A 22,576-nucleotide genomic window follows, 5' to 3' on the forward strand; every position below is an offset into this window, starting at 1 on the left:
TACCTCAGACCACAAGTGTTTGGAAGAGCTGCTACTTGAATGACAAATTAAAATAGACCATTAACACATTGACCGCCAGCAGCAGGGGGCGCTGATCCCCCTTCAGCGCCAGGTCTTTATTCAATGGATATAGTTTTAGAATGCCAAACTTGCGAGTCCTAAAACTATATTTTATATTATAGCTATGGATCTAATAACGCTGTCGACTGTCAGTGAATTGCTTCTGGTCAACATGCAAAAAACAGATTGTTTTTTTATCCGTACATTTCCGTTTTATACCGTTTTGAATATGAGTATAGTTTGAGTGATTCAATCACGTAATTTTTCGGCTGATTATCTAATCATCCTGAAATCAATGCTAGCTTATCATTATTATATCTCCTCGTGCATACATGAAATGACCCTCGTAGCGGGGCCAGATCGTTATTTCTTTTATTTGCTATTTCCATTCATAATTCATCCTGCTATGCTGTAGGACTGTGTGGCACTCTGTCTGAGACTGCAACGGTCGCTATTGCACTCCATTTGAAACGATGTGGTTTGTTTTCTCGGCCGAGCTGCGGCGTGGGGGCGGGTTCTAAACACTCCGGCAAAACAAGCGCTTATAGGGATGGCATCGACGAGGGTCCCCGCCCGCCCGTTCATTTTCTTTGGTGGATAACGTTGGACACACGACCGCGATCAGTATTTGGAATGGCGATCAGATAATTGGATTATTCTTTTTGCAGTACATCATAGACAAGGTAAGGACTAGGGCTGACCCCTATTAATCGATTAGTCGACAAAAATCGGTCGAAAGGAGCCGTAGTCGACTGGCCAACCTCTTAGTCGAATATAATAATAATAAAAAAAAAAAAAAAATCATTCTTTCCAAAAGAAAAGAGGCCTAGAAGCGTGGCTAACACTAATGGCACGCATACCAGAGGCTAACTGCCTACGAAAACAGGCACAGAAAGAGGATTTCACCCATCTAATGAACACACTAGACTAGACAAATATCAAGATGTATCAATCAGTGGACCAATTGCATGCTTTTGCAGAGGACAAGAAGCCTTCAGTCGACTCCTTCAGACATTAAGCACCCCCCACAGCCCAAATGGAATGATAGTCAACCAATGGTCGACTAACGGCAAATTTTGGCCAATCCTAGTCGACCATCCAAATCCTTAGTCGGGACAGCCCTAGTAAGGACTATATATTATCAATCTTGCGTTGATCCGACTTTTTCCCCGCGATCGCAGCATGTGTCTGTAATGTACTGTGTAATGTATGCCGTTGGTGGCGCTCAATGCATATAAAAACGACCTCCCTCCCCACCCTTTCATGCATGCATGATGAAACATAATACCGATAATCTAGCGTTGATTTCAGATTGATTCAATAATCAGGCGAGAAATGACACGATTTATAATGAAATGCAGTAAAGCGCTGTTTGCCGGAGTTTCCTGGGATTACACAGGATCATTCTAAAACTATACTCATATTCACCACGGTATAAAACGAAAATGTATGGATGAAAAAAGTATCTGTTTTTTGCATGTTGACCGGAAGAAACTCACTGACAATCAACATTGTTATTAGATCCATAGCTATAATATTTAATATAGTTTTAGCACTACAAACACCGGCATCTACCCCCATTGCATTACAGCGCTGGCACAAACGGCCATACGCCCACAGCGACCTCTGGCATCCAATGTGTTAAGAGCATTGGGAGAATGGGACGAATGCACTTGGCAGTAAAAGGGGCAACAGCAGTAGAGACAGAGGACATTATTTCTAAGACAGTAGAGCCGAATGGAGCTCTGACAGAGACACCACAAGCTTTTTAGATAAAGCTTTCATCACTACGATGTCCCAATTCTCTAATCCCTAAAGTGTACGCTTAACCACTACCCTAAATGGATTCAAAATGGAATAGCGGACTGTGCACTCTTCACAGAAAATTAAGGACAGCTGGTGTGCAAATTTGCAATTCCCTTTTTTAGTAGGGACGCACCAGTCCCGATACCTGGGCTTTGGGTATCGCCTGATACAGAGTACAGATCCATTACTTTTAGTGAACAGTATAGACTTTTGACTGTCATTTTGGGGTCAATGGAGAAACAATATTGAGATATAATATTGAATGTGTCAAAAATGCAAGTCAATTAACAAGTAAATTTGCTTTGATTTCTGGCAAGTTAAACATGTTTCTTGGTATCGTTTTTTTAGTATCAGGGAAATTCTCTGATACCAATATTCAGCTGAACTATTCTGTAGTAGAGAAGGAAGCATTGGCATTGATCTGGGCACTACAGCATTTTGAGGTCAAAAGTTGGGACAGGTCCTTCGGTGGTCTATACCGACCACAATCCGCTTACATTTTTACACTTGCTGCAGAACCCAAATCAGTGTCTTGAGATGAGATGGTGTCTGTTCTTAGCCTTATCCTCTTGATATCCGGCATGTGAAGGGCTCAGATAATATCATGGCAGATGCGCTGTCCTGCGCCTTCCCTATGAATATTCTCCTCATCCATGTCTGTCTGTCTGCCCATTCTAGTTATTCACTCCTTTTCTCTTAAAGGGCTTAAAGTGCGCCCGAGTTGCTGAGGCTGAACTGGCTGGATGGGGAGTTGACAGGAATGTCTGTAAGCGAGAAACTGTCAGGTACAGTTGACTGGGGTTAATGGTTATTTGATGGGTAGATTGTAAAATATTTTTGAAGGGAAATGTCATTCTTGTCTTCTTGTATTATTGATGGTTTACGTAACATTTGTGTTGAGGAGAGGGTGGCCCGGTGACCCTAGGGTCCCTGTTTTATGGGAGGGGGTGTGACGATCCTCCCCCACACTGTTTGCTTGCTTGCTCTGCTTGTTTCCTTGTCTCATAGGATTGGTGGGTGGAGCTGGGAGAGCAGAGCTGGGAAGGGTCATCTGGGCAATCGTAGGGCTGTACGCTAAGCTTTTTCACTAGGGGCACCGAATATTTTTTAGGGGCACTTTTTTAAATAACAATTTTACCATTATAGTGCAGTAAAAAAATATGTTCCTCCTGCCTCATTACTGTGGTCCTTTTATTTAACATTTAAGTGCTTTTGTTTTCAGGTTTGTATCTTTTATAATACTAGTGTGTAAATCACTAATAGAACAAAAACAACACACCATTGCATTAATCAGGAGTACAAGAAACTCTGCATACCTTTGTTTCACAATGAAAAGTGCTTTAGAAATAAAATGAATTATTATTATTGTAAATAACCCCATGAAAGGTTTATTATTTTTATGGGTAATTACCTGCTTCATATTTGTGATGTTACTGGTTTCAGTGTGTGCCTAAAGTGATCAATGTGTTGGGCCGTTTATAGAGATCTATGCCAATTAATGTTTATGTATATCCGGGACTTTTTTTTATAAGAATTGAGAGGCCTACTACAGTATTTGTATATGTGACCTTTATTTTGAAAACAGTGTTGCGACACAACCTTGTTTACGATTGTGCTTTTGACAGTGAAATGTTCAGTTCTGTATCACACTAGCTCCCGCTCTGCGTCTGTTGCATATATCTTGCTTCAGCATATATACACTGAATAATTTCACAAATGTACCTTTAAATGCCAGCATTCATCTGGCCACACCCCCATCCGCTATGGGGGCTAATTGACAATGTTTATGAAAACCGGCCCCAGGCTAGGGTCCTTTGTTCAGCCACCTAGGCGACAGAATGTAGTTTTAACTAGTGGGCCGCGACCATTAACACTGGTGATCCCTGTGTTTTCTGGACGAGTGGGTATCTCCCTGTCACCGTGTAGCCCCTTCTTTCATATCCAAATGAGAGTATTCCTTCACGAGGAGATATGTGCATAAGATGTTCGATAGCGGAAGATCTATGTTCAAGTCAGCTACACAGGCCAGTTTGGTATTGTGCTGATTCCGTCGGGTGTTGGTAAAATCACCGTTGTAAAGCTGTGTTGACATCTTGTTTCTCTTTTCTCTTAAAAAGTGAGGAGGGTTTCAGAACGGCGGCCTGTCTGGGTGAGTGTTATATCATTGTGTACAAGTTCAGGTGATAGCTGCTTAGCTTACGGTTAGCCAGTCAGCTGTTAGCTGCGGCGTTAGCCTGCTGGGATCACTGCGTGGCCTACAGAGGTTGGGCCTACTGTTAGCCAGTCAGCTGTTAGCTGTGGCGCTAGCCTGTTGTGATCACTAGGAAACGTTAGCTTGCTGCTATCGGACAAGGCCAGCGCGAGGTAGCTCCGGCTACTCGCGCGCCGCCGTGAGCTCCCCTCTGGTCGCGTGCGCCGTTCGCTCGGCGTCTCGCGAGCAGGGGCAGTAGCGACCGACGGTTGGAGCGGCCGTTAGCTTAATGCTACTCTGTTGAACGTGCTTTGATTATAACATGTTTTACACTCTTGACTACGACGTCATCTTTGACAGGGGATGTTCGTCGATCCTGCCCTGAGCCAGGACGGCAAGGATTGCGTCAACAAAGGGGACCGTTGCGACGGGTAGAGCGGCGACGCTGCCCAGATCGAACAACACAGGATGGCTGTGTTTTCTACGGTGTCTTAAGACTGCACTTCGCTGATCTACGCTCTGGGTAGGACAAGGTTTGGCCAGACCTTATACGCGTCTTTCTGGCTTTACCTTCTATATGTTTTGTAAATAACGCTGTTTTCCAAAAACGTGTGTTGCTGCAATACATTTGGGATACGACGCGAGTTTTGTGTGAACTGTTTTGTCACTGGTAAATAGCTTCTCCGGGCAAATCGGGTTGTTACAGATGTGAAAATGATCTGGTTGTTGTGTGAGAAACATCATGTGTGTTGTTATGTACCGTGTACTCACATCTCAGCCTGTGATGACAATGAACAGTGTGTTCACATATTAACAGGTTTTCCTGTTTTAACTGGCCGTATTAAGGGTAAAGCAGGAGGATTGTGTTTTCCCCCCGGTTCCCTGGGACTTTTTCATCCTCCTATCAGACATGTTGTTGCACTACATTGTGTCTTTTGTGTGGTAGGGATGCGATGTAACCCTTAGCTTGATTGCTGAGGTTGTGCTAAAACAGCTGGAGAAACTTTATTTTCCTAAAAGAAAAGATTGTTTGGTCGCTGTCGTGTGTGCTTAGCAAGGCCTGTGGCCGATACTAATCGAGAATTATGTATTCTCTCATTATGAAAAACGACGTTCCTCTGTAGAGTGTTTTTGCCATTTTTTGTAGGTGATGATGGGTTGTGTGTGTCATGTGACCTACAACTGGGTTGGACTGGCCACAGAAGCACATGTGTATGTTGGACCGGGGCTCTTAGAGAGCCCTCTCTATTCTGTGTTTTTTCCTTAGTAAAAATCAGATAACAGGTTAGCTCATGCGCTGTGTGAAGCTGTCAAACGCTTCATAGAGCTGACTATGACTGTGTCATATTCTCTTTTTGTCATTACATCATATCATGGGTGTGGGGTCGTAAAGGGGTGAACTGGTAACCTTTCCTCTCCCCCTTGTTTCTGTCGGTCAGGGGTACACCCCCTGTCCTTCAAGGTTCCTGTCACGTTGCGGTTCGGCACGTTACGGGGGGGGGGGGGTTTCCTGGTCCCACGGCCTAGAATATTGGGCGTGTGCACCGCAGAAATTCCCCCGCCATAGAGTACGTCACCGTGCGCGTCTCTGTTGGTAGGACTTCCGTGTGCTGTTCAGGTCCATGTGATGGATCTGTTTCGGGGGGGTGGTCAGGGCTCCTCCTCACCAAGCGCCTTTTCGGGCCTTCTGTGAGTTCGGACTCCTCCTTCCATGTGAGGGAGCCTCCATCAGAGTACAGAGCCTTCCTCCTCAAATTGTCAAAGTGAGTGGACCCTCTAGAAGGTGTCCTATTCTATTGTGTATGTATTCGATTCAATTCGATTATTGAGTGTGTATGGGTTCAGTGCCTCTTCCCCGGAGAGCCCTAAAACCAATTTTTTACATGGCTCAAGGTGCAATATATTCTTTTCAATCTGTACAGCTCGCGTGGGAAGTCTCTCTGGGGATCCCCGTCTCCTTCCTATGGGAGGGTGGTGGGATGTAAAAATGTGAAATTTTTTTACCCCCGGCTGTGTAGACTGGGATACATACTGTTGGTGCTTCCTTCTTTTCTATTCAAAAAGTGTTGGAGTTAGGAAGTGTCACACCCCTCTTGTCGTTCCCCTGGGCGCCTTGGGGATTCAATGACAGGTCTAAATAGCCTGTTCATTGATGGGGGTGTGTCCCGACGCACGTATAGTGCTAGCTCGCTGTAAACAGGCGACTGACTGGCACGCCTTGGTTGCTTGAGGTTAAAACTGCGTTTTTATAAAGCAACTGAGATGGGGGTTTTTCCTCTTCCGACGACCACATCCCACGACCTGGGTTGGTTATCGACGGATTCTCGTTCATGTCTGGGGGATGATGACGGAATGGATCTGAACATATGTAGAGGGGTCTCACGCCCTTGGGGTGGGCCACCAGGCGCGGTTCGCCCGAACGTCTGGGTGGCGCCTTCTTTTCATGTTAAGATCGACACGCATATCTGCCCTTTCTCCTGGAGTAGGCATGTCGGCGTGGTTAGGGCACGGGACTGGTTCTGGTCACGCTGGTCCGGATCAGTTGAACCCGTTGTCCGCCGGGGATGCAGATCTGCTGTTCTGGTACCCTGAGGGACTTGGGCTTTTTTCAGGGGGAAAAATGCCAGGTCGGTCCGGGTGTCACAGGGTTAAGCGCTATGGAGACCCTGGTTGGGTACGTTTTTTACTCAGCACTGTCGTAATGGCTTACGGCCATGCCGACCTGTACACGCTCGATCTCGTCGGATCTCGGCCGCTACACAGGTTGGTCCTGGTTAGTACTTGGTTGGGATACCGCCTGGAAATACCAAGTACGGTGTGCTTAGGGGCTGGTTCTCCATTCTTTTTCGCTCCTCTCTCACGCATGGCGAAGAGGGGCCTGTTGGGGTGGTCTTTGACCTCCTCTGGTGACCCTGTGCTTCCCGTATCGCCAGGCCCGGTCCGAAGTAATGTTTCGTCGACCCGTAGGCCTGGGTTAACCCTTTTTTGAAAACTGAAACACTTGTACTGCGGTATAGCCGGTGTATACCCGCAGGTGTGTTTGCGTTTTTTCTTGAGGGGTTATAGGAACAACCACCGCATTGGGTAACACCAAGGTGGTTGATTCCCTGGTGTGTTGGAGCAGTGTCAACTCCCGGGTTCACCGTTTGAGGGTGCCCCTGCACGTTCATGACGTCTGCCAATCGTGTCAGCCTTCTCTGCCTCAACCCCTCTGGGTGGGGGTTTTTAAATGGAGGCTTGGTCATGCAACACCGCCAGCTTCCGCTCCTTCCGCCGGGGCGGCTGTGTTCAGCTGTCCCCTCTGGCGCCTGTCTCGTCCGCAGTCTCCAGGCTAGGGTTGATAGCCTGTTGCCTGGTTTTTCCCCGGTGCGCTGCCTGCTTCCGTTGGTTAACCTTTTTTGTGTGCTTACGGCCATGCTAACTGCCTGTTGCAGGGTCAGTGTGCCAGGCGGTGTACTATTGGGGGGACAGGGCCCGCTCGGCTGAGGGGCCTTTGTCCGAATACGCTGGCGATGTGGGGGGCGGGGCACTACGTGCCCACCTGGTGGGGTCTTGATGCTGGCATCATGGACTTCTCCGGGCCCCCGTTCCAGGGGGTCCAGTCCCTTTGGTGGGTCTGGGTCTTCCTTCGCGCTCCGCTGCTACGGCCTTGCCACGGGGTTGGGTTTGCCCTTGACCCCGTGATTCTGGGGGCAGTAACGAGGTTGTTTCCTCCGTTCGTTCCAGGGTGGCATGCGGGTTGTGCGTGTGTGTAGTCGTGGGGTCAAGCCACGGTCTGCTCACCCTGTGCGTTGAGTTGCTTGAGTGCCTCTTCGCACGGTCGGGTCCGTCGCCCTCCCGTGAAGCCACCAATAGGGGGGGTGCCCTCCATTAGGGTGGGTCGGGGGGGCTCGGCCCTCCCTGATCTGATGGCTGTGGGGGGCCTCAGCGGGGTGTATTTGTCGAGCTTCTAGCTCCCGCTCAGCTCCTATTATGCAACAGACGCAGAGCGGGAGCTAGTGTGATACAGAACGTTAGGTTATGACTATAACCAAGTTCTGTTAACACTAGTGGACGCTCTGCGTCTAGACGCCGCTGCGGCCCTTGATTTTTCATTGTGATATAGGTAAGCGGATGGGGGTGTGGCCAGATGAATGCTGGCATTTAAAGGTACATTTGTGAAATTATTCAGTGTATATATGCTGAAGCGAGATATATGCAACAGACGCAGAGCGTCCACTAGTGTTAACAGAACTTGGTTATAGTCATAACCTAACGTTCAACTTAGCTCGAAGGAAAGACTCTAATCAAAAAGGTTTAATGGACCTGTATGAGGCCATCGCTCTTACGGTGGGACTTTGATTGTTTATAGAAGAGGAATGTAATACTATGCAAAATGAGAAATAAACAGTGATTTTACCAGCAGTAAGTTGCAAGCCACTTTCATACGGGGAACCGTGACAATTATTAGTATTATCTTATTTGCATATTGTCTCGTTATTAGATAGATGGATAGATGGATGGATGGATAGATGGATAGATGGATAGATGGATAGATGGATAGATGGATAGATGGATAGATGGATAGATGGATAGATGGATAGATGGATAGATGGATAGATGGATAGATGGATAGATGGATAGATGGATAGATAGATAGATAGATAGATACTTTATTGATCCCCGGAAGGAAATTTAAGTAGACAGTATTTAAGTATTGAAAAACATCCTAATAGTGGGCTACTCACCTAATGCATGGCTGACATTTGTTATAAGTGTCCGTGTCCCCGTCAATCATCACTGCCAGATCCGACTTAATTTAATCGGCTATGGTCTCTTATCATCTCTCCACATCGGACGTGGTTGTCATAAGATGGACTGATATCCGCTCCGTTCTTCTTGCAGAGCAAAATTAGCGGCTTAAATTTATTGTAAGGAAGTTCTTCTTTGGTGATGCAATAGGCCACATTCAGTTTCGTTTCGATTGTTCGCTAGGAATGATGGGATTTGGTGTTGGATGTATGGACTCTACGCCAGGGGTCTCAAACTCAATTTACCTGGGGGCCGCTGGAGGTTGAGTCTGGGCCGCATCAAATATTCCACAAATTCTCAGTGGTGTCAGTGGACTCATCCACAGCTATGGAAATGCACTGTGCATTTTTTTTTATTCTATCATAAAGCTGTTTAATCAAATCATCAGCCAGTATTTCAGTTATTCTGGTTGCTGTGCTATCTGAGGAGGATTTGCTTTTGTTTGCCTTCAAACATGGTCTCCATCACTTCAGTCATACATTATTTAATTATTTATGCATCAGAGAATGGCTTCTTGTGTTTAGCCAACACCCATGCCACTGAGTGAGGACTTGGTTGCTTTTTCTCATTGTAACATAGCTTTAACAATAATTCTGCTTGCAGCTTGATATGATGATCTCATTCCATTTATTTTTGTGGTTCTTAGCACTGAATTTTGAGGAAAGGTTGCATCAAAATAACTGTTTTGTTTCGTAGTGGCGTTTCAAATATGCCACTCGTCACAAGAGCTACCGTTTCTTGGCATATTAGGCACATTGGTTTGGTGCTGGGAGGATGCACGCATATTTTTCAGTCCATTCACCTTTGAATTGCAGCGATTTTCACTGTCGACTTTTCTTTTACTGGCCATCTTTGAACATGCCACATTTTTCTACTAACTGCCTGCTGGCGAAACTAGGCTGCTAGCTACATTTATCTCACGGAGATAAAACTGGGAACGGGGTTACTAGCTACAGTACCTGCAGATTAGACTACCTGTAGATGCGCTGTCAACTCTCGCTCTGACTCGGACCGGTTGAACGACAGGCATTCCGTGAAGACCCGCCCTACTCTGTCTCTGATTCGCAGACTGTGGGTGGGGGGAAAAAACGCTGACGGGACGATGAATGTGATTGGACCAGAGTAGACAGACACAGACAGTGTGGAGCAGTGCAGCCGGACAGGCAGAACACTGCTTGCAGAGGAGATAGCGGAGAATTTCGAGGATGCCTGCCATACGCACTGGATATATTTTCCTTCCACTTGGTATCACACCGGAATCACGTTTCAACCAAGTCAGTAACGTAACATTGCCGTCATGAGCCTGCGCCATGATAGCCTACAAGTGATAAAATAAATAAAACATCCAACTCGCACAACGACGCTGCAAAAAGTTGCGCACGGGCCGCACTAACACTAAACTTTGATGTCAAGTAGGGGACCGCAAAATATCATCCAGCGGTTGAGACCCCTGCTCTATGCAGACGGGGACATGGTCTTTAATAGCACGATAGACTACAACTACCATGTAGAATAGCGTGGCCCAGATTCACTTCACACGCAAATATTTTTTTCACACACAGGCTATCGCACGCAGTAAATTCATTCATCGCAGACAGATTTTTTCATAGCACCGCAACATTATGTCGCACTGTAGCCTGGTTGTAGGCTAATGTTTTACAATTTTTTTATACAATTTCTATGGATTAATTTAGGAGTGAAATGCGAATGAAAGGGTTGAAAATCACTACTTGCAAGGTTGCCCCCAAAAATTTATTTCCACTCGCACAGGCTATATTTAGGCTCAATATGCACTTTCCTCGTCGCAATGTACAGCCCTGAATTGGGGCACACCTGGGCCGGTGTGTCCCAGGCCTTTATATTTAGGCATATATTTAGCATTTAGCATTTTTTGATTATATATTAGATTTAGAGTATTGGATTATTATATTATATATTGCATATATTTAGCATTTAGCATTTTAGCATTTAGCATTTTTAGATTATATATTAGATTTAGATTATATATTGTAACTATATTTATTTAAATAACAGAGGGCATACATACCCTCATCTCGCACCTTGTTGCCCATATGCACATGTCCAGAGTTAATTATATTGTATATTGCCTTTTTATTCTATTATAATTTTTACTTCTCCACTGTACTATAATTCTGTGACCTGTATGTCTTCTACTACCTGTACGTTCCCTCCCCCCTCCCCCATGCTGCTATGATACCGAATTTCCCCAAGGGGATCAATAAAGGAATATCTTATCTTATCTTATCTTTTATACATGCAGGCTTCCTTTAGTCTGGGCTTCCTCTCGCCACCTGTTTGCTTGGAAGCCTACCTTGGTTTTTACACTTACAACATTCATGCTACACATACTCATCCAAGCACACTCATCTTCCTTACACACCGATACTCATCCATATTGGCTGTAGGGGTGGGAATCACCAGTTTCATCACGATACGATATGATATCGATTCTTTGGACAACGATACGATATTTGCCGATATCACAAAGTCTGCCACGATACGATTCGATTCAGGTGCCTGCGATCGATATGAGGCGATATTATGTGCCCATTTAACACAACCAGTCACATTTAGATCAACTAAAAAAAGGCTACAGAAATATCAATTGATGTTTTTATTTTTGAGCTCTTCCAGACATTTAAATGAAAAACAATCTATTGTTTTTAATACAAATAGACCTCCTGTTCAATTCTTATATATTGAGTTTTAAACTTTAAGTAAAATGTTTTGGAACTCACAACACGCAAGCTAAAACCCCTTCCTCTCCCAAACTTCCTACAATTGTTTTATGTTGCATGATGATCATGAATACATATATTATGTATTCATGTTTAAATATCAACATTATCTGTCCATCCTCAGTAACACACACACACACACACAGACACACAATGCCCACTCCCCAGTCCCCCACAGAAAGGTAGACTGCCCAGTGCCCCCACCCCTGCTTTTTCCCAAGTCCCCTCTCCTCTCTCCTCTCCTCTCCTCTCATGGTTAGCTGCTTAGCTTAGTTAGCTCACGCTAACGCAACGTTAATTTCGGTATTTAACGCGACGTGGGCATAAAGGAATGGCGAGGATGGAAAGCATGTTAGATGCATTTAACCCCTTGTGGGGGAAAAAACAACAGGCACTTATTTCGGGCAAAATAGGCGGACTCTGAAGCAATATATTTACTATCTAACGTCGACACAGAGAACTGCGCTGAGCTAATGTTGTTGTTCCGGCCGGGCGGATATGCTCACGAGGGGATTTTCAAAATAACAGTATCGCAATATGAATCTATCTTTTTATGTTGCATCGATCGTATTTGATTATTGATAATAGATCGATATATCGATCTGGATCGATGTATCGTCCCACCCCTAATTGGCTGACATGTTTTGTTCTTTTGTACCTTTTTATATTCATATTAAAATAAATTCCTTTTTGTTATTTCTTAAATCGTGCCTCCCTTTTTGTTACATGCTTGAGCCAGCTTGTAACAATATCCAATACCAGTATCGGTGTATCCCAATTTTTTTGTCATGCTGTAAAATTGGTTTCCCCACACAATAATGTCCTTCAGAAAATTAATGCAATTATGGCTGGGAGGTATACCGGATTATGGCTCCTTTAAGTTTCTTTTTTAAACTGTCCTTGTTTTCCATCCGTATGATATGTAATGGGATCATCCTATTCCAATATGTTATGGCTCTATACATTGCAGTTTTCTTTAGAGCATTGGTTCTAGGCAGAGGTAGGGTAAAGCGACTACTTGAAGCATGTCTGGTATTATGGTCATGTCTATCATTGGTGGATTAAAGCATAGAATACAAGTGAGTGGGTTTACCTAAGGTACAAATGTTCTTAAAAAACCGAATCAAACTGCATGCTAGTCTCTCGTCCACCCTCATCCACGACAGTCTAGCATGCATTCCCTCCACACTATTCCTTATAGAGCAGTGAAGTGAGTCGGGCAGCTCTATTTTGAGCGAGCTGGAGTTTACTAAGCTCTTGCTTTGACGCGCTAGACCAAATGGTGGTGCAACGTGTCCGGCTGTAATGGATCCTACCGGACTCGTTTGAGACGATCTTGGCGATCTGTGAGCGGAGTCTGCTGAGCTCGTCCTGCAGGGCGGTGGTCCGGTTCATCGCCGTGACGCCGGGTTTCCTCAACCCTTCCACCTTCTTTCCCTCGCGGCGGAAGTTGGGTACGGACGAGTTCCTGTGGAGCACCAGGAGGGGCGTGGGTCGCCACTCATGCCTCAGAGGTCGTGAGTCACTCCTGATGGAAGAAAATAAAGTTGAAGAAAAAAGAGAGAAACAACAAAAGAGAGGAAAGCTAGGCTCGCAACACATGAGACTATGCCTCGGAAGAATCAAACGCCACACTCTCACTGTTCATGTTCATAGCTCATATACTGTAGGATTATTATGTTGGGCGGTCTGGTCTCATGTGGTGTTGTGGCTTTCAATCGAGGAGGTAACTTTAGTCTCCGATGATCCGTTTCTCGCGTGAAAATCAAATGCAGCAGAAAATCCATGTTTGTCTCACACTTTCTTTCGGCCAATCACAAAAATAATTAAATCCATGGTTGGGTTACCTGTGGGAAGTCAAGTCAAGAGTTTTAATTGTCACAGCATACAGGTATACAATGAAATGCGGCTGGTCTTGCCCGCGACTGTTACGGACTGTGTCCTTATGTGTATATATATAGGAGTAATGTATGTTATCTGTTGTGTATATAGGCATGTTTTGTTTGTTTTTGTCTTGTCTCCCTCTTGTGTCTACATATCCCCAGGTTCCCAGTTGCAGCAGCAGCTGGTCAATCACCCACTCACCCCGGTGCAGCGGCAGCTGAGACTCGTTCTGCAATCAACATCCACTCCCTTCATATACCCTTTTTGTTTCAGTGTTAGTTAGCTCCCTGGTTCGTTTGGTCTGTGTTGGTGGTAACTATGGCTCTAGTGTGTTGGTGCTTTTGTAGGTAGAGCTCTCTGGTTCATTGATGTGGTAAAGTAGAGCTCTTGGTGTCTTTGTACACACTCTTTGTTACACACTCTCTTTTGTGGCTTTTGGTAATAGAGCTGAGGCTCTTAGGGTACATTTGTGTCAGAGCTGGTAAAAGATTAATTGGAGCTAATTTTGTGTGAGAGCTAGTTAAAGCTCTGTGGGGCTCATGTCTGTTACATGAGCCACTTACAGCTCTGTTGAGCTACAGATGGTGTGAGAGCTGGTGAACGCTCTGGTTGCCTATTATTTGTATTGTATAGTTGTATCTTGTGTGTTCCTACCTATTATACATTTTGTCTGTAACCCATTACCTGTATTGTGTAGTTGTGTATCCAATTATCACCCTGTATGTGATAATTGTTTCTTTTCCCATTTCTAACCTTTTGTTTCGCACACAGGGACATTGAGGGCAGGAAGAAACCCTGGGGTCTACATCTGCATCACGTAGGAGAACTACTGTTAAAGACACCAGCTTAGAGTGAGCACCACCTCCTGTACTTTGGGGCGTCCGCGCCTGTAACGGGGGGGGGGCTTTTGTTTCATTTTGATATTATTTGGTGCTCACTGGTAGGTCCTCTTTGCTCTCTGTGTTGCTGATCTCATTTGTGTAAAATAAATATTGTTATTTTACAATCCGTCTATGGTGTTTTGTGTCACTGCATCCTCACCTATCCTGTCTGTGGCCTAGTGTTGCGTCTCCCCACGGGGGCACGTAACATAAATGGGGGCTCGGTAGTTGGGCGACAGACATTTGGTGTTGGTGTGCGGTGGGCACGTTGCTTGGTTTTGGTTTTGGGTGGTGGTTTATTAGGTGTGTTTTTGGTGTGTGTGTGCACTGGTCTGGGTAGGGATGTCGTCTTTTGGGGTGGAGGTGTTCCTGGGTGATCCCTCGGTTGATCGTTTGGATCAGTGTAGGAGGGAAGACTTATTTGCCATCGCCTCGCATTTTCAGGTCGCCCTTTCTAAAAGTTTGGCAAAGGCTGACCTGAGAGAAGAGGTGGTGCGCATATTGGTGTGGAACAAGGTGCTCGGTGTCGGTGAGGGAGCGTCTTTTGTTTCTTCCCCTCTAGTCACAGACGAGGAGGGCGAGGAACCTCCGGTGGTAGACCCGGTTAAAGACGGGGTAGAGGATAAGCCTCCCCTTTCGGGTGTCACGTCTCCAGTGCACGGACGTGCAGCATCTTTCCCTAGTGGGAGTGCTGAGGAGGCCAGTCTTCAGCTAAGTTTAGCACGGTTGCAATATGAGGCGCAGAGGGAGGCACAGAGGGAGGAGAATAGTCACAGGTTGGCTGTTAGAAAAATGGAGCTGGAGGCTGAGGTCTCAACCCGCCAGCTGGACACTGAGAACCGCCGGGTGGATGCAGAGAAGGAGGTTAAGTTGAAGCAACTGGAGCTCGACGCTGCTAAGATTGGGAGTCCTACTCAACCCTCTTCCACGGCGGTGGGGGCTTACGATGTGAGTAGACTGATTTCTTTAGTACCTCAATTTCGTGAGGCGGAGGTAGACTCCTATTTTAATGCTTTTGAGCGGGTGGCTACGTCTTTAAAGTGGCCTAAAGAGGTCTGGGCTCTCTTACTGCAATGTAAGTTAACGGGAAAAGCCCAGGAAATTCTGTCTGCCCTCCCTCTGACTGACAGTTTGTCTTATGACATAATTAAGACGGCTGTACTTCGAGCATATGAGTTAGTGCCGGAGGCATATAGGCAAAAATTCCGAGCTCACAGAAAGTTACCTGGCAGTACTTTTGTGGAGTTCGCTCGTGAGAAGGAATCCCTATTTCATCGGTGGTGCAGGGCTTGTGATGTAGCTGATTTTGATTCTCTGTCTGAGTTAATGTTACTGGAGGAGTTTAAAGGTAGTCTGTCTGACCGTTTGGCTACATATTTGAATGAGCAAAAAGTGGGTACGTTGGCTCAGGCTGCAGTGCTCTCTGACGAGTTTGTGCTGACCCATAGGCAAACGTTTGGTACTCTCCGACATGAGAGTAGGACGTTTTATCCCTCTGCTCACACTCCAGCTAGGTCACATGTTAGTCCGCCGCAGATCCGCCGCAGTGGCTATGTTGGGCAGACTAGTCCGCCCCGCTCAGTATCTCCCCGCTACAAGGAGGAGCGGGAGTGTTTTTACTGTCATCAAGTGGGCCATGTAATAAGTGACTGTGTTGTTCTGAGACGCAAGGAGCAGTCTCAGACAGATGGACGACCTAAAGCGGTTGGTTTGGTCCAGACAGTGTGTGACATCCCAGGTCCCAGTTACAGTCCATTTATGTCGGACGGGTTGGTCTCGCTCAGTGGCAGTGAGTTGGACCAGCGTCCAGTACGCATACTGCGGGATACTGGGGCAGCACAGTCATTCATCATAGCAGACATGTTACCATTTTGTGATGAGTCATCGACTGGCTCTAGTGTGTTGGTGCAGGGGATCGGCATGGGCTTTGTGTCGGTGCCCCTCCATCAGATACATTTAACCTGCGGGTTGGCAAAGGGGGTGTTCAAGGTGGGCGTGCGCCCATCATTACCAGTGGGTGGCGTCACCTTTTTATTGGGTAATGACATCGCTGGTGGCAGAGTTATGCCATGTGTTTTGGATCACCCTAATGTTTTGTGCCCTGATGTGTTTGCTCCGTTTCTCCCAGATGTGCCAGTGTGTGCGATCACCCGTGCTCCACAACCTGTAGTTGTGACGAGTGACAGGGGGACAATTCGACGGGGAACACTAGCCTCTGAGGCACCACGGTTACCCAGGACTTGTGGTAAGCTGGTGGTTGCCCAGAGTGAAGACGCTGGGTTGGGCACATGTTCGTTTACTGCTCCTGCTCCAGGGTTAGCTGGAAGCAGAGAGGTGGTCAGTTCGATGGTGAAAAGCATTCGGTCAATGGGCGGTCCTTTGTGGCTGTTGAAGCAGCTGATGGGAGAGACTCTTCACAACAAACCTCAGGTGAGGGGTTTGTTGTCTTGTGTATGCAGGCTTGTAAAGTGGCTGCAGGAGGCTAGTGCTGTCTCTGAGGGGGGTCTCTCTGCTGCTCAGCGTATTGTAACGCTGCATTTTGTGCTGTGCTGTGTGGACTTTCTCACATTGTATTATGTATTTTACTTTGTGAGGAGGGAAAGGGCAGCAGTCTGCCATTGTGCATTTTAACCATGAACCGTCCCTCTGTTTTCTTTTTGTGAGGTGCCTTCTCAGACCACGGTCTTAAATCTTTTGATGTTGGTGTTGGGTCTGCTGTACCCCTGGACATTTTGTGTCAACAGCACCCCTGATCATGTCAAATGCTACCAAGAGAGGTATGAAGAGGCGGAAGGTGATGGTCTGTTTGGTTGGTGGCAGTGGTGGATGTTTTGTTTTGTGTTATGATGTGTGTTCTTTGGGAAAACTGATGGGGTACTTGGGTGTTGTGTTGTCGCCAGCCATGGGCTGACTCTTTATGGGGGGGAGTGTTACGGACTGTGTCCTTATGTGTATATATATAGGAGTAATGTATGTTATCTGTTGTGTATATAGGCATGTTTTGTTTGTTTTTGTCTTGTCTCCCTCTTGTGTCTACATATCCCCAGGTTCCCAGTTGCAGCAGCAGCTGGTCAATCACCCACTCACCCCGGTGCAGCGGCAGCTGAGACTCGTTCTGCAATCAACATCCACTCCCTTCATATACCCTTTTTGTTTCAGTGTTAGTTAGCTCCCTGGTTCGTTTGGTCTGTGTTGGTGGTAACTATGGCTCTAGTGTGTTGGTGCTTTTGTAGGTAGAGCTCTCTGGTTCATTGATGTGGTAAAGTAGAGCTCTTGGTGTCTTTGTACACACTCTTTGTTACACACTCTCTTTTGTGGCTTTTGGTAATAGAGCTGAGGCTCTTAGGGTACATTTGTGTCAGAGCTGGTAAAAGATTAATTGGAGCTAATTTTGTGTGAGAGCTAGTTAAAGCTCTGTGGGGCTCATGTCTGTTACATGAGCCACTTACAGCTCTGTTGAGCTACAGATGGTGTGAGAGCTGGTGAACGCTCTGGTTGCCTATTATTTGTATTGTATAGTTGTATCTTGTGTGTTCCTACCTATTATACATTTTGTCTGTAACCCATTACCTGTATTGTGTAGTTGTGTATCCAATTATCACCCTGTATGTGATAATTGTTTCTTTTCCCATTTCTAACCTTTTGTTTCGCACACAGGGACATTGAGGGCAGGAAGAAACCCTGGGGTCTACATCTGCATCACGTAGGAGAACTACTGTTAAAGACACCAGCTTAGAGTGAGCACCACCTCCTGTACTTTGGGGCGTCCGCGCCTGTAACGGGGGGGGGCTTTTGTTTCATTTTGATATTATTTGGTGCTCACTGGTAGGTCCTCTTTGCTCTCTGTGTTGCTGATCTCATTTGTGTAAAATAAATATTGTTATTTTACAATCCGTCTATGGTGTTTTGTGTCACTGCATCCTCACCTATCCTGTCTGTGGCCTAGTGTTGCGTCTCCCCACGGGGGCACGTAACAGCGACGATGTGCAATACAGTGGTACAACATATAATAGAGTCTAATAAAAATACAGTGGTACAACATATAATAGAATCCAATAAAAAACAACAGTGCAATAAACAGGTACATGGTGTGCCATCTCGGTATCTGTACATAGTATTTACAGAGCATATAGGACATGCTAGGTAGCTTTAGTAGTGCAATACACTGTTCCTGATGTTATACTAATTTAAGTGGCCTTTCCTCTGGCCATAAGTGTGCGTGTGTGCGGCATGAGTGTTAAAGTGGCTGCTAGTGTGTGAGCGTGCTCAGCGTGCGTGTCGTGTATGTGCTAGTGTGTGCTTGTGTGTGGATAGTTCAGTTTCTGTGTCTCTCAATGTTCATTGTTCAAGGCTCTGATGGCCTGGGGGAAGAAGCTTAGCCTAAGCCTCTCCGTCCTAGTAGCTGGGGTTCGCAGGCGTCTGCCTGACCTCAGCAGCTGGAACAGGCTGTTATTGGGGTGGTGGGGGTCTTTCATTATCCTGCAGGCTCTGGATTTGCACCTCTTGTTGTATAGAGCCTGCAGGGGAGGTAGCGTAATACCCATGGTACGCTCGGCTGAGCGCACCACTCTCTGTAGGGCCTTCTTGTCCTGTGCCGTGCTGTTCCCATACCAGGCAGTGATGTTTCCGGTCAAGATGCTCTCTACAGCTCCTGAGTAGAAGGACTGGAGTATCTTCCCCGATACTCTGAACTTCCTTAACTGTCTCAGGTGGTAGAGGCGCTGCTTCGCCTTTTTTACGACTGTGTCTATGTGTGTTGACCATGTCAGATCCTCTGAGATGTGGACCCCCAGGTACTTGAAGCTGCTCACCCTGTCCACGGTAGCCCCGTTAATCATCAGTGGTGTGTGTGTCTCCTGCTGTCCTCTCCTATAATCCACGATCAGCTCCTTGGTTTTACCAATGTTCAGGAGCAGGCTGTTGTCCTGGCACCAACGTTCCAGTACCTCAACCTCCTCTCGGTAGGCCTTCTCGTCGTTGTCTGAGATCAGCCCCACCACCACTGTGTCGTCTGCGAACTTCACTATGGAGTTGGAGCTGAACTTGGCCACACAATCGTGTGTGTAGAGTGAGTACAGCAGGGGGCTTAGAACACAGCCCTGGGGGGACCCGATGCTCAGGGTGATGGTGTTGGAGGTCTGAGGCGAGATTGTGGGGTAAAGAGCCTGTTGTGTACTTGTGGGGTAAAGAGCCTGTTGTGTACTTGTGGGGTAATGAGCCTGTCGTGTACTTGTGGGGTAAAGAGCCTGTCGTGTATGGGGTAAGGAGCCTGTCGTGTACTTGTGGGGTACTTGTATGATAATGTGGGAATGAGTATGGGTCATGACCTACATGCACCAAGTTCACTCCTCTCTGCCCCACCTTCCTGTCTCGTCCTCTCCCAACTCTCAATCTGTTGTTACTATGCTATCCAACGAATCAGAAAAACCCAAAAAATATTTAAATATGGATCATTCAAAGCACGGCTCAAACTGGAGGGGTTGATAAGCTTGATTTAGTAAAATGTCATTCTACGTCACCTCGCTGGTGCACAGGATACGGACGACAGGCGAGATGAAGGGCAATAATATAAGGTACATGGCATTTCCACAGATCTCCACTGACCAGATATTTGTCACAACTCCATATTAACTGACACACCGAACTGCACACTTACCGCACTCTGGCGTATGTTTCTTCCTCGTCCGCGGCGATCCAGGCTATGTCCGCCAAGGTAGGGACCGCAGGGCCGGCTATAGGGCGCAGGAGTGGCAGACCTGGTAGTTCCTACGACATATAACAAATCGATGTTGACGAGATATCCTGTCATGATAAAGCCTCACGTTTAATAACCATATCACAATACTTTTGAATTAAAGGATAACTTCGCTATTTTTTACCATAACTATTCGCGGTCTGTCTACCATATACCGGACACAATCATAGAGACTCAATTTCACTGATCTGTTCAGTATTGTACTAGCTACAATTTCCCTGCAGACTCTCACTGGGCAACAATTGTAAATCATTTGCAAAAACAACAATAAATGTGCTTTTTCTGAGACGGGAAGCTCAGGGTGTGTTCTTACCAGTATCAGTATGCATGCTCTCCTGTGAAATGCATTGCAATCCGAACATGTTTACATGCTTGGCATGGCTTGGACATAAGCATTCCCGCTTGTTTCCGTTGCTCCCACGGAGTGCTATGTGTGGGAGCGAGGCAGCGGGAAGGTGTGCCGCCGCTTGTGTCTAATCTGCCCGTCGCTTATCAATGACTCGTTTTCCAGTCAACATTGTCGAAGCGGATTGTTTTTTTATCGGTTCATTTTCGTTTTATAGCATTTTGAAAAGCCCTCGTTTTCAAGGAAAATAAAAAGATTCCATGATAAAAGACGTTTACTGGAATATTCTAGAATACACAAAAACTGTCATTTTTCGGCCTATTTATGAATCGTTTTCAAATAAACGCTAGATTATCGATAGTATATGTGTACGTATGCACGCTGGGGCCGCGAGCTGAAAATCGATTATCTTAGTTCCTCATCAGCGATCGCGCACAGAGACACATCACACATAGGGGACACGTTGATGTCTCAGCGAATACAACTCTGATTATCCCAAGACTGGTAAAATAGATTCCTCACCTCAGATCAGATGTTCTCCAAAAAGATCATTCCAATTCCTGATCACCATTCCAAAAATCGATCACTACTGTCTACCATCGATTGGCTACTGTGAATATATATTCCAGGCTGATGCCCGTCCCGCGATGACTTCCATGTTCATCAGACGGCTTGCCAGCTCAGGGAGCCAGCTGGCCCCGCCTCTACATATCGACTGATCCCAGGTCAGTCTAAGCGACTGACGTGCAGTTATTCAGCTCATTCTGAGCTGCTGATGGGGCTGGTGTACCAACGGGAGACTAGGTTGATGAAATATGAATTCAGATCGCTAATAAAAAAATAAAACGATAAGGGGCGGCTACGTGGCGTAGTGGGCAAGGCGCTCGCCACGAAATCTGGAGACGCTGGGCTCGCCTGTTCGAGCCCAGCGCTCCACATTTGCTTTCAGTTTAGCTGGTCGTCCGTACTAATACACATTGGCCGTATTAGGGGGTGGGAAACTGATGGGTGGGGATCGGGCGTTGTGGACAGCGACTCCTACAGGTCGGTTGGTGCGCCTGCGCAGTAGAATCAGGAAGTGTCAGGGGCAGCGTGAGCCTCCCACGCGTTACTCCTCGCCACTGAGAGATCGAGCTGCGCAGGTGAAAAGATGCGACTGCTGTTACCTCAAGTACCGGAGGGGACTTGTGCTATGTATGACTTAGTCCACATTGCAGCCGGCTTGTGGGAGGCAAGAAACAGCGTTCGTGACAGGGGAGGGTTGAATTGGATGATACGAAATTGGGATGGAGGAAAATATAGAAAATGGGAGAAAAAGTGGATAAAAAAATTATAATAAAACGATAATTGTCGTCGTGGGCATTCAGGGGGGGGCTGATAAAACGTCATATGACGTGATGGACACTGAAAGTGTTAAGGAGTAAGGGGACTGTAATACAATACCATAAATAAACAAATCTGAAAACAGGGCAACATTATCAGAAACAAAACATTTCAATATAAAAGTCAATATAGGACACAACATTTACCTGGAAACATGCCCTTTGAGGGGGTTTGAGGGCAAGAGTGGAGCCTATTCTTCTCACAACACTACGGGTGGATCCATGGGGCTTGTTCTGCCAAATAGGAATAACTTCCTGAAGAGTGTGAGACAAGTACCATGCTGTTAGTAGTCCTCAAACAACTCGTGTCAGTGGAAAATATGTAGACTCCCAATGTGGGGGTACACTGATCGACTGGCTGGTGGGTCGGGCCTGGTTGCACTGGCTCGGCCATGCAGTTTCAGTATATCCCATTCTGTGCAGTAAAATGTACATGCACACACACAGCAAAAAACACACAACATGTCGCCTGTGTGGAACTTCTTCACTGTGAATGGAGATAACACAAAGCTTTCTATTTGTAATACCGGTAAGACCAAAATAGGCAGCTATTAGCAGAACTGGTTGAAGGTTTAGAGACAAGTCAATCTATCTCCCCCTCCCACTCCTGTGTCAGATGAGCTGTGTATCTTGAGCCGCTAACAACATTAGCCTGTTAGCTAACTATCTAACAAAGCTAACTATTGGACATATAGCTGCAATGACAGTATTTTAGATAACA

The 22,576-nt window shown here is 46.2% G+C and overlaps 1 protein-coding gene across 1 annotated transcript in view; it reads right to left on the reverse strand.

Moving 5' to 3' along the window:
• Positions 1-22,576, reverse strand: part of mtfr1l (mitochondrial fission regulator 1-like) — a 57,726-nt gene that overhangs the window by 22,862 nt on the left and 12,288 nt on the right. The window contains exons 3-5 of the mRNA XM_084310495.1: positions 22,003-22,110; positions 20,029-20,138; positions 12,924-13,135 (exon numbers count right to left, since the gene is read on the reverse strand). Coding sequence (XP_084166621.1) covers positions 12,924-13,135; positions 20,029-20,138; positions 22,003-22,110 — 430 coding nt within the window. The remainder of the gene's footprint in view (positions 1-12,923; positions 13,136-20,028; positions 20,139-22,002; positions 22,111-22,576) is intronic.

Source organism: Notolepis coatsorum, assembly GCF_963971535.1.
Source record: "Notolepis coatsorum genome assembly, chromosome: 3".
Taxonomy (NCBI): domain Eukaryota; kingdom Metazoa; phylum Chordata; class Actinopteri; order Aulopiformes; family Paralepididae; genus Notolepis; species Notolepis coatsorum.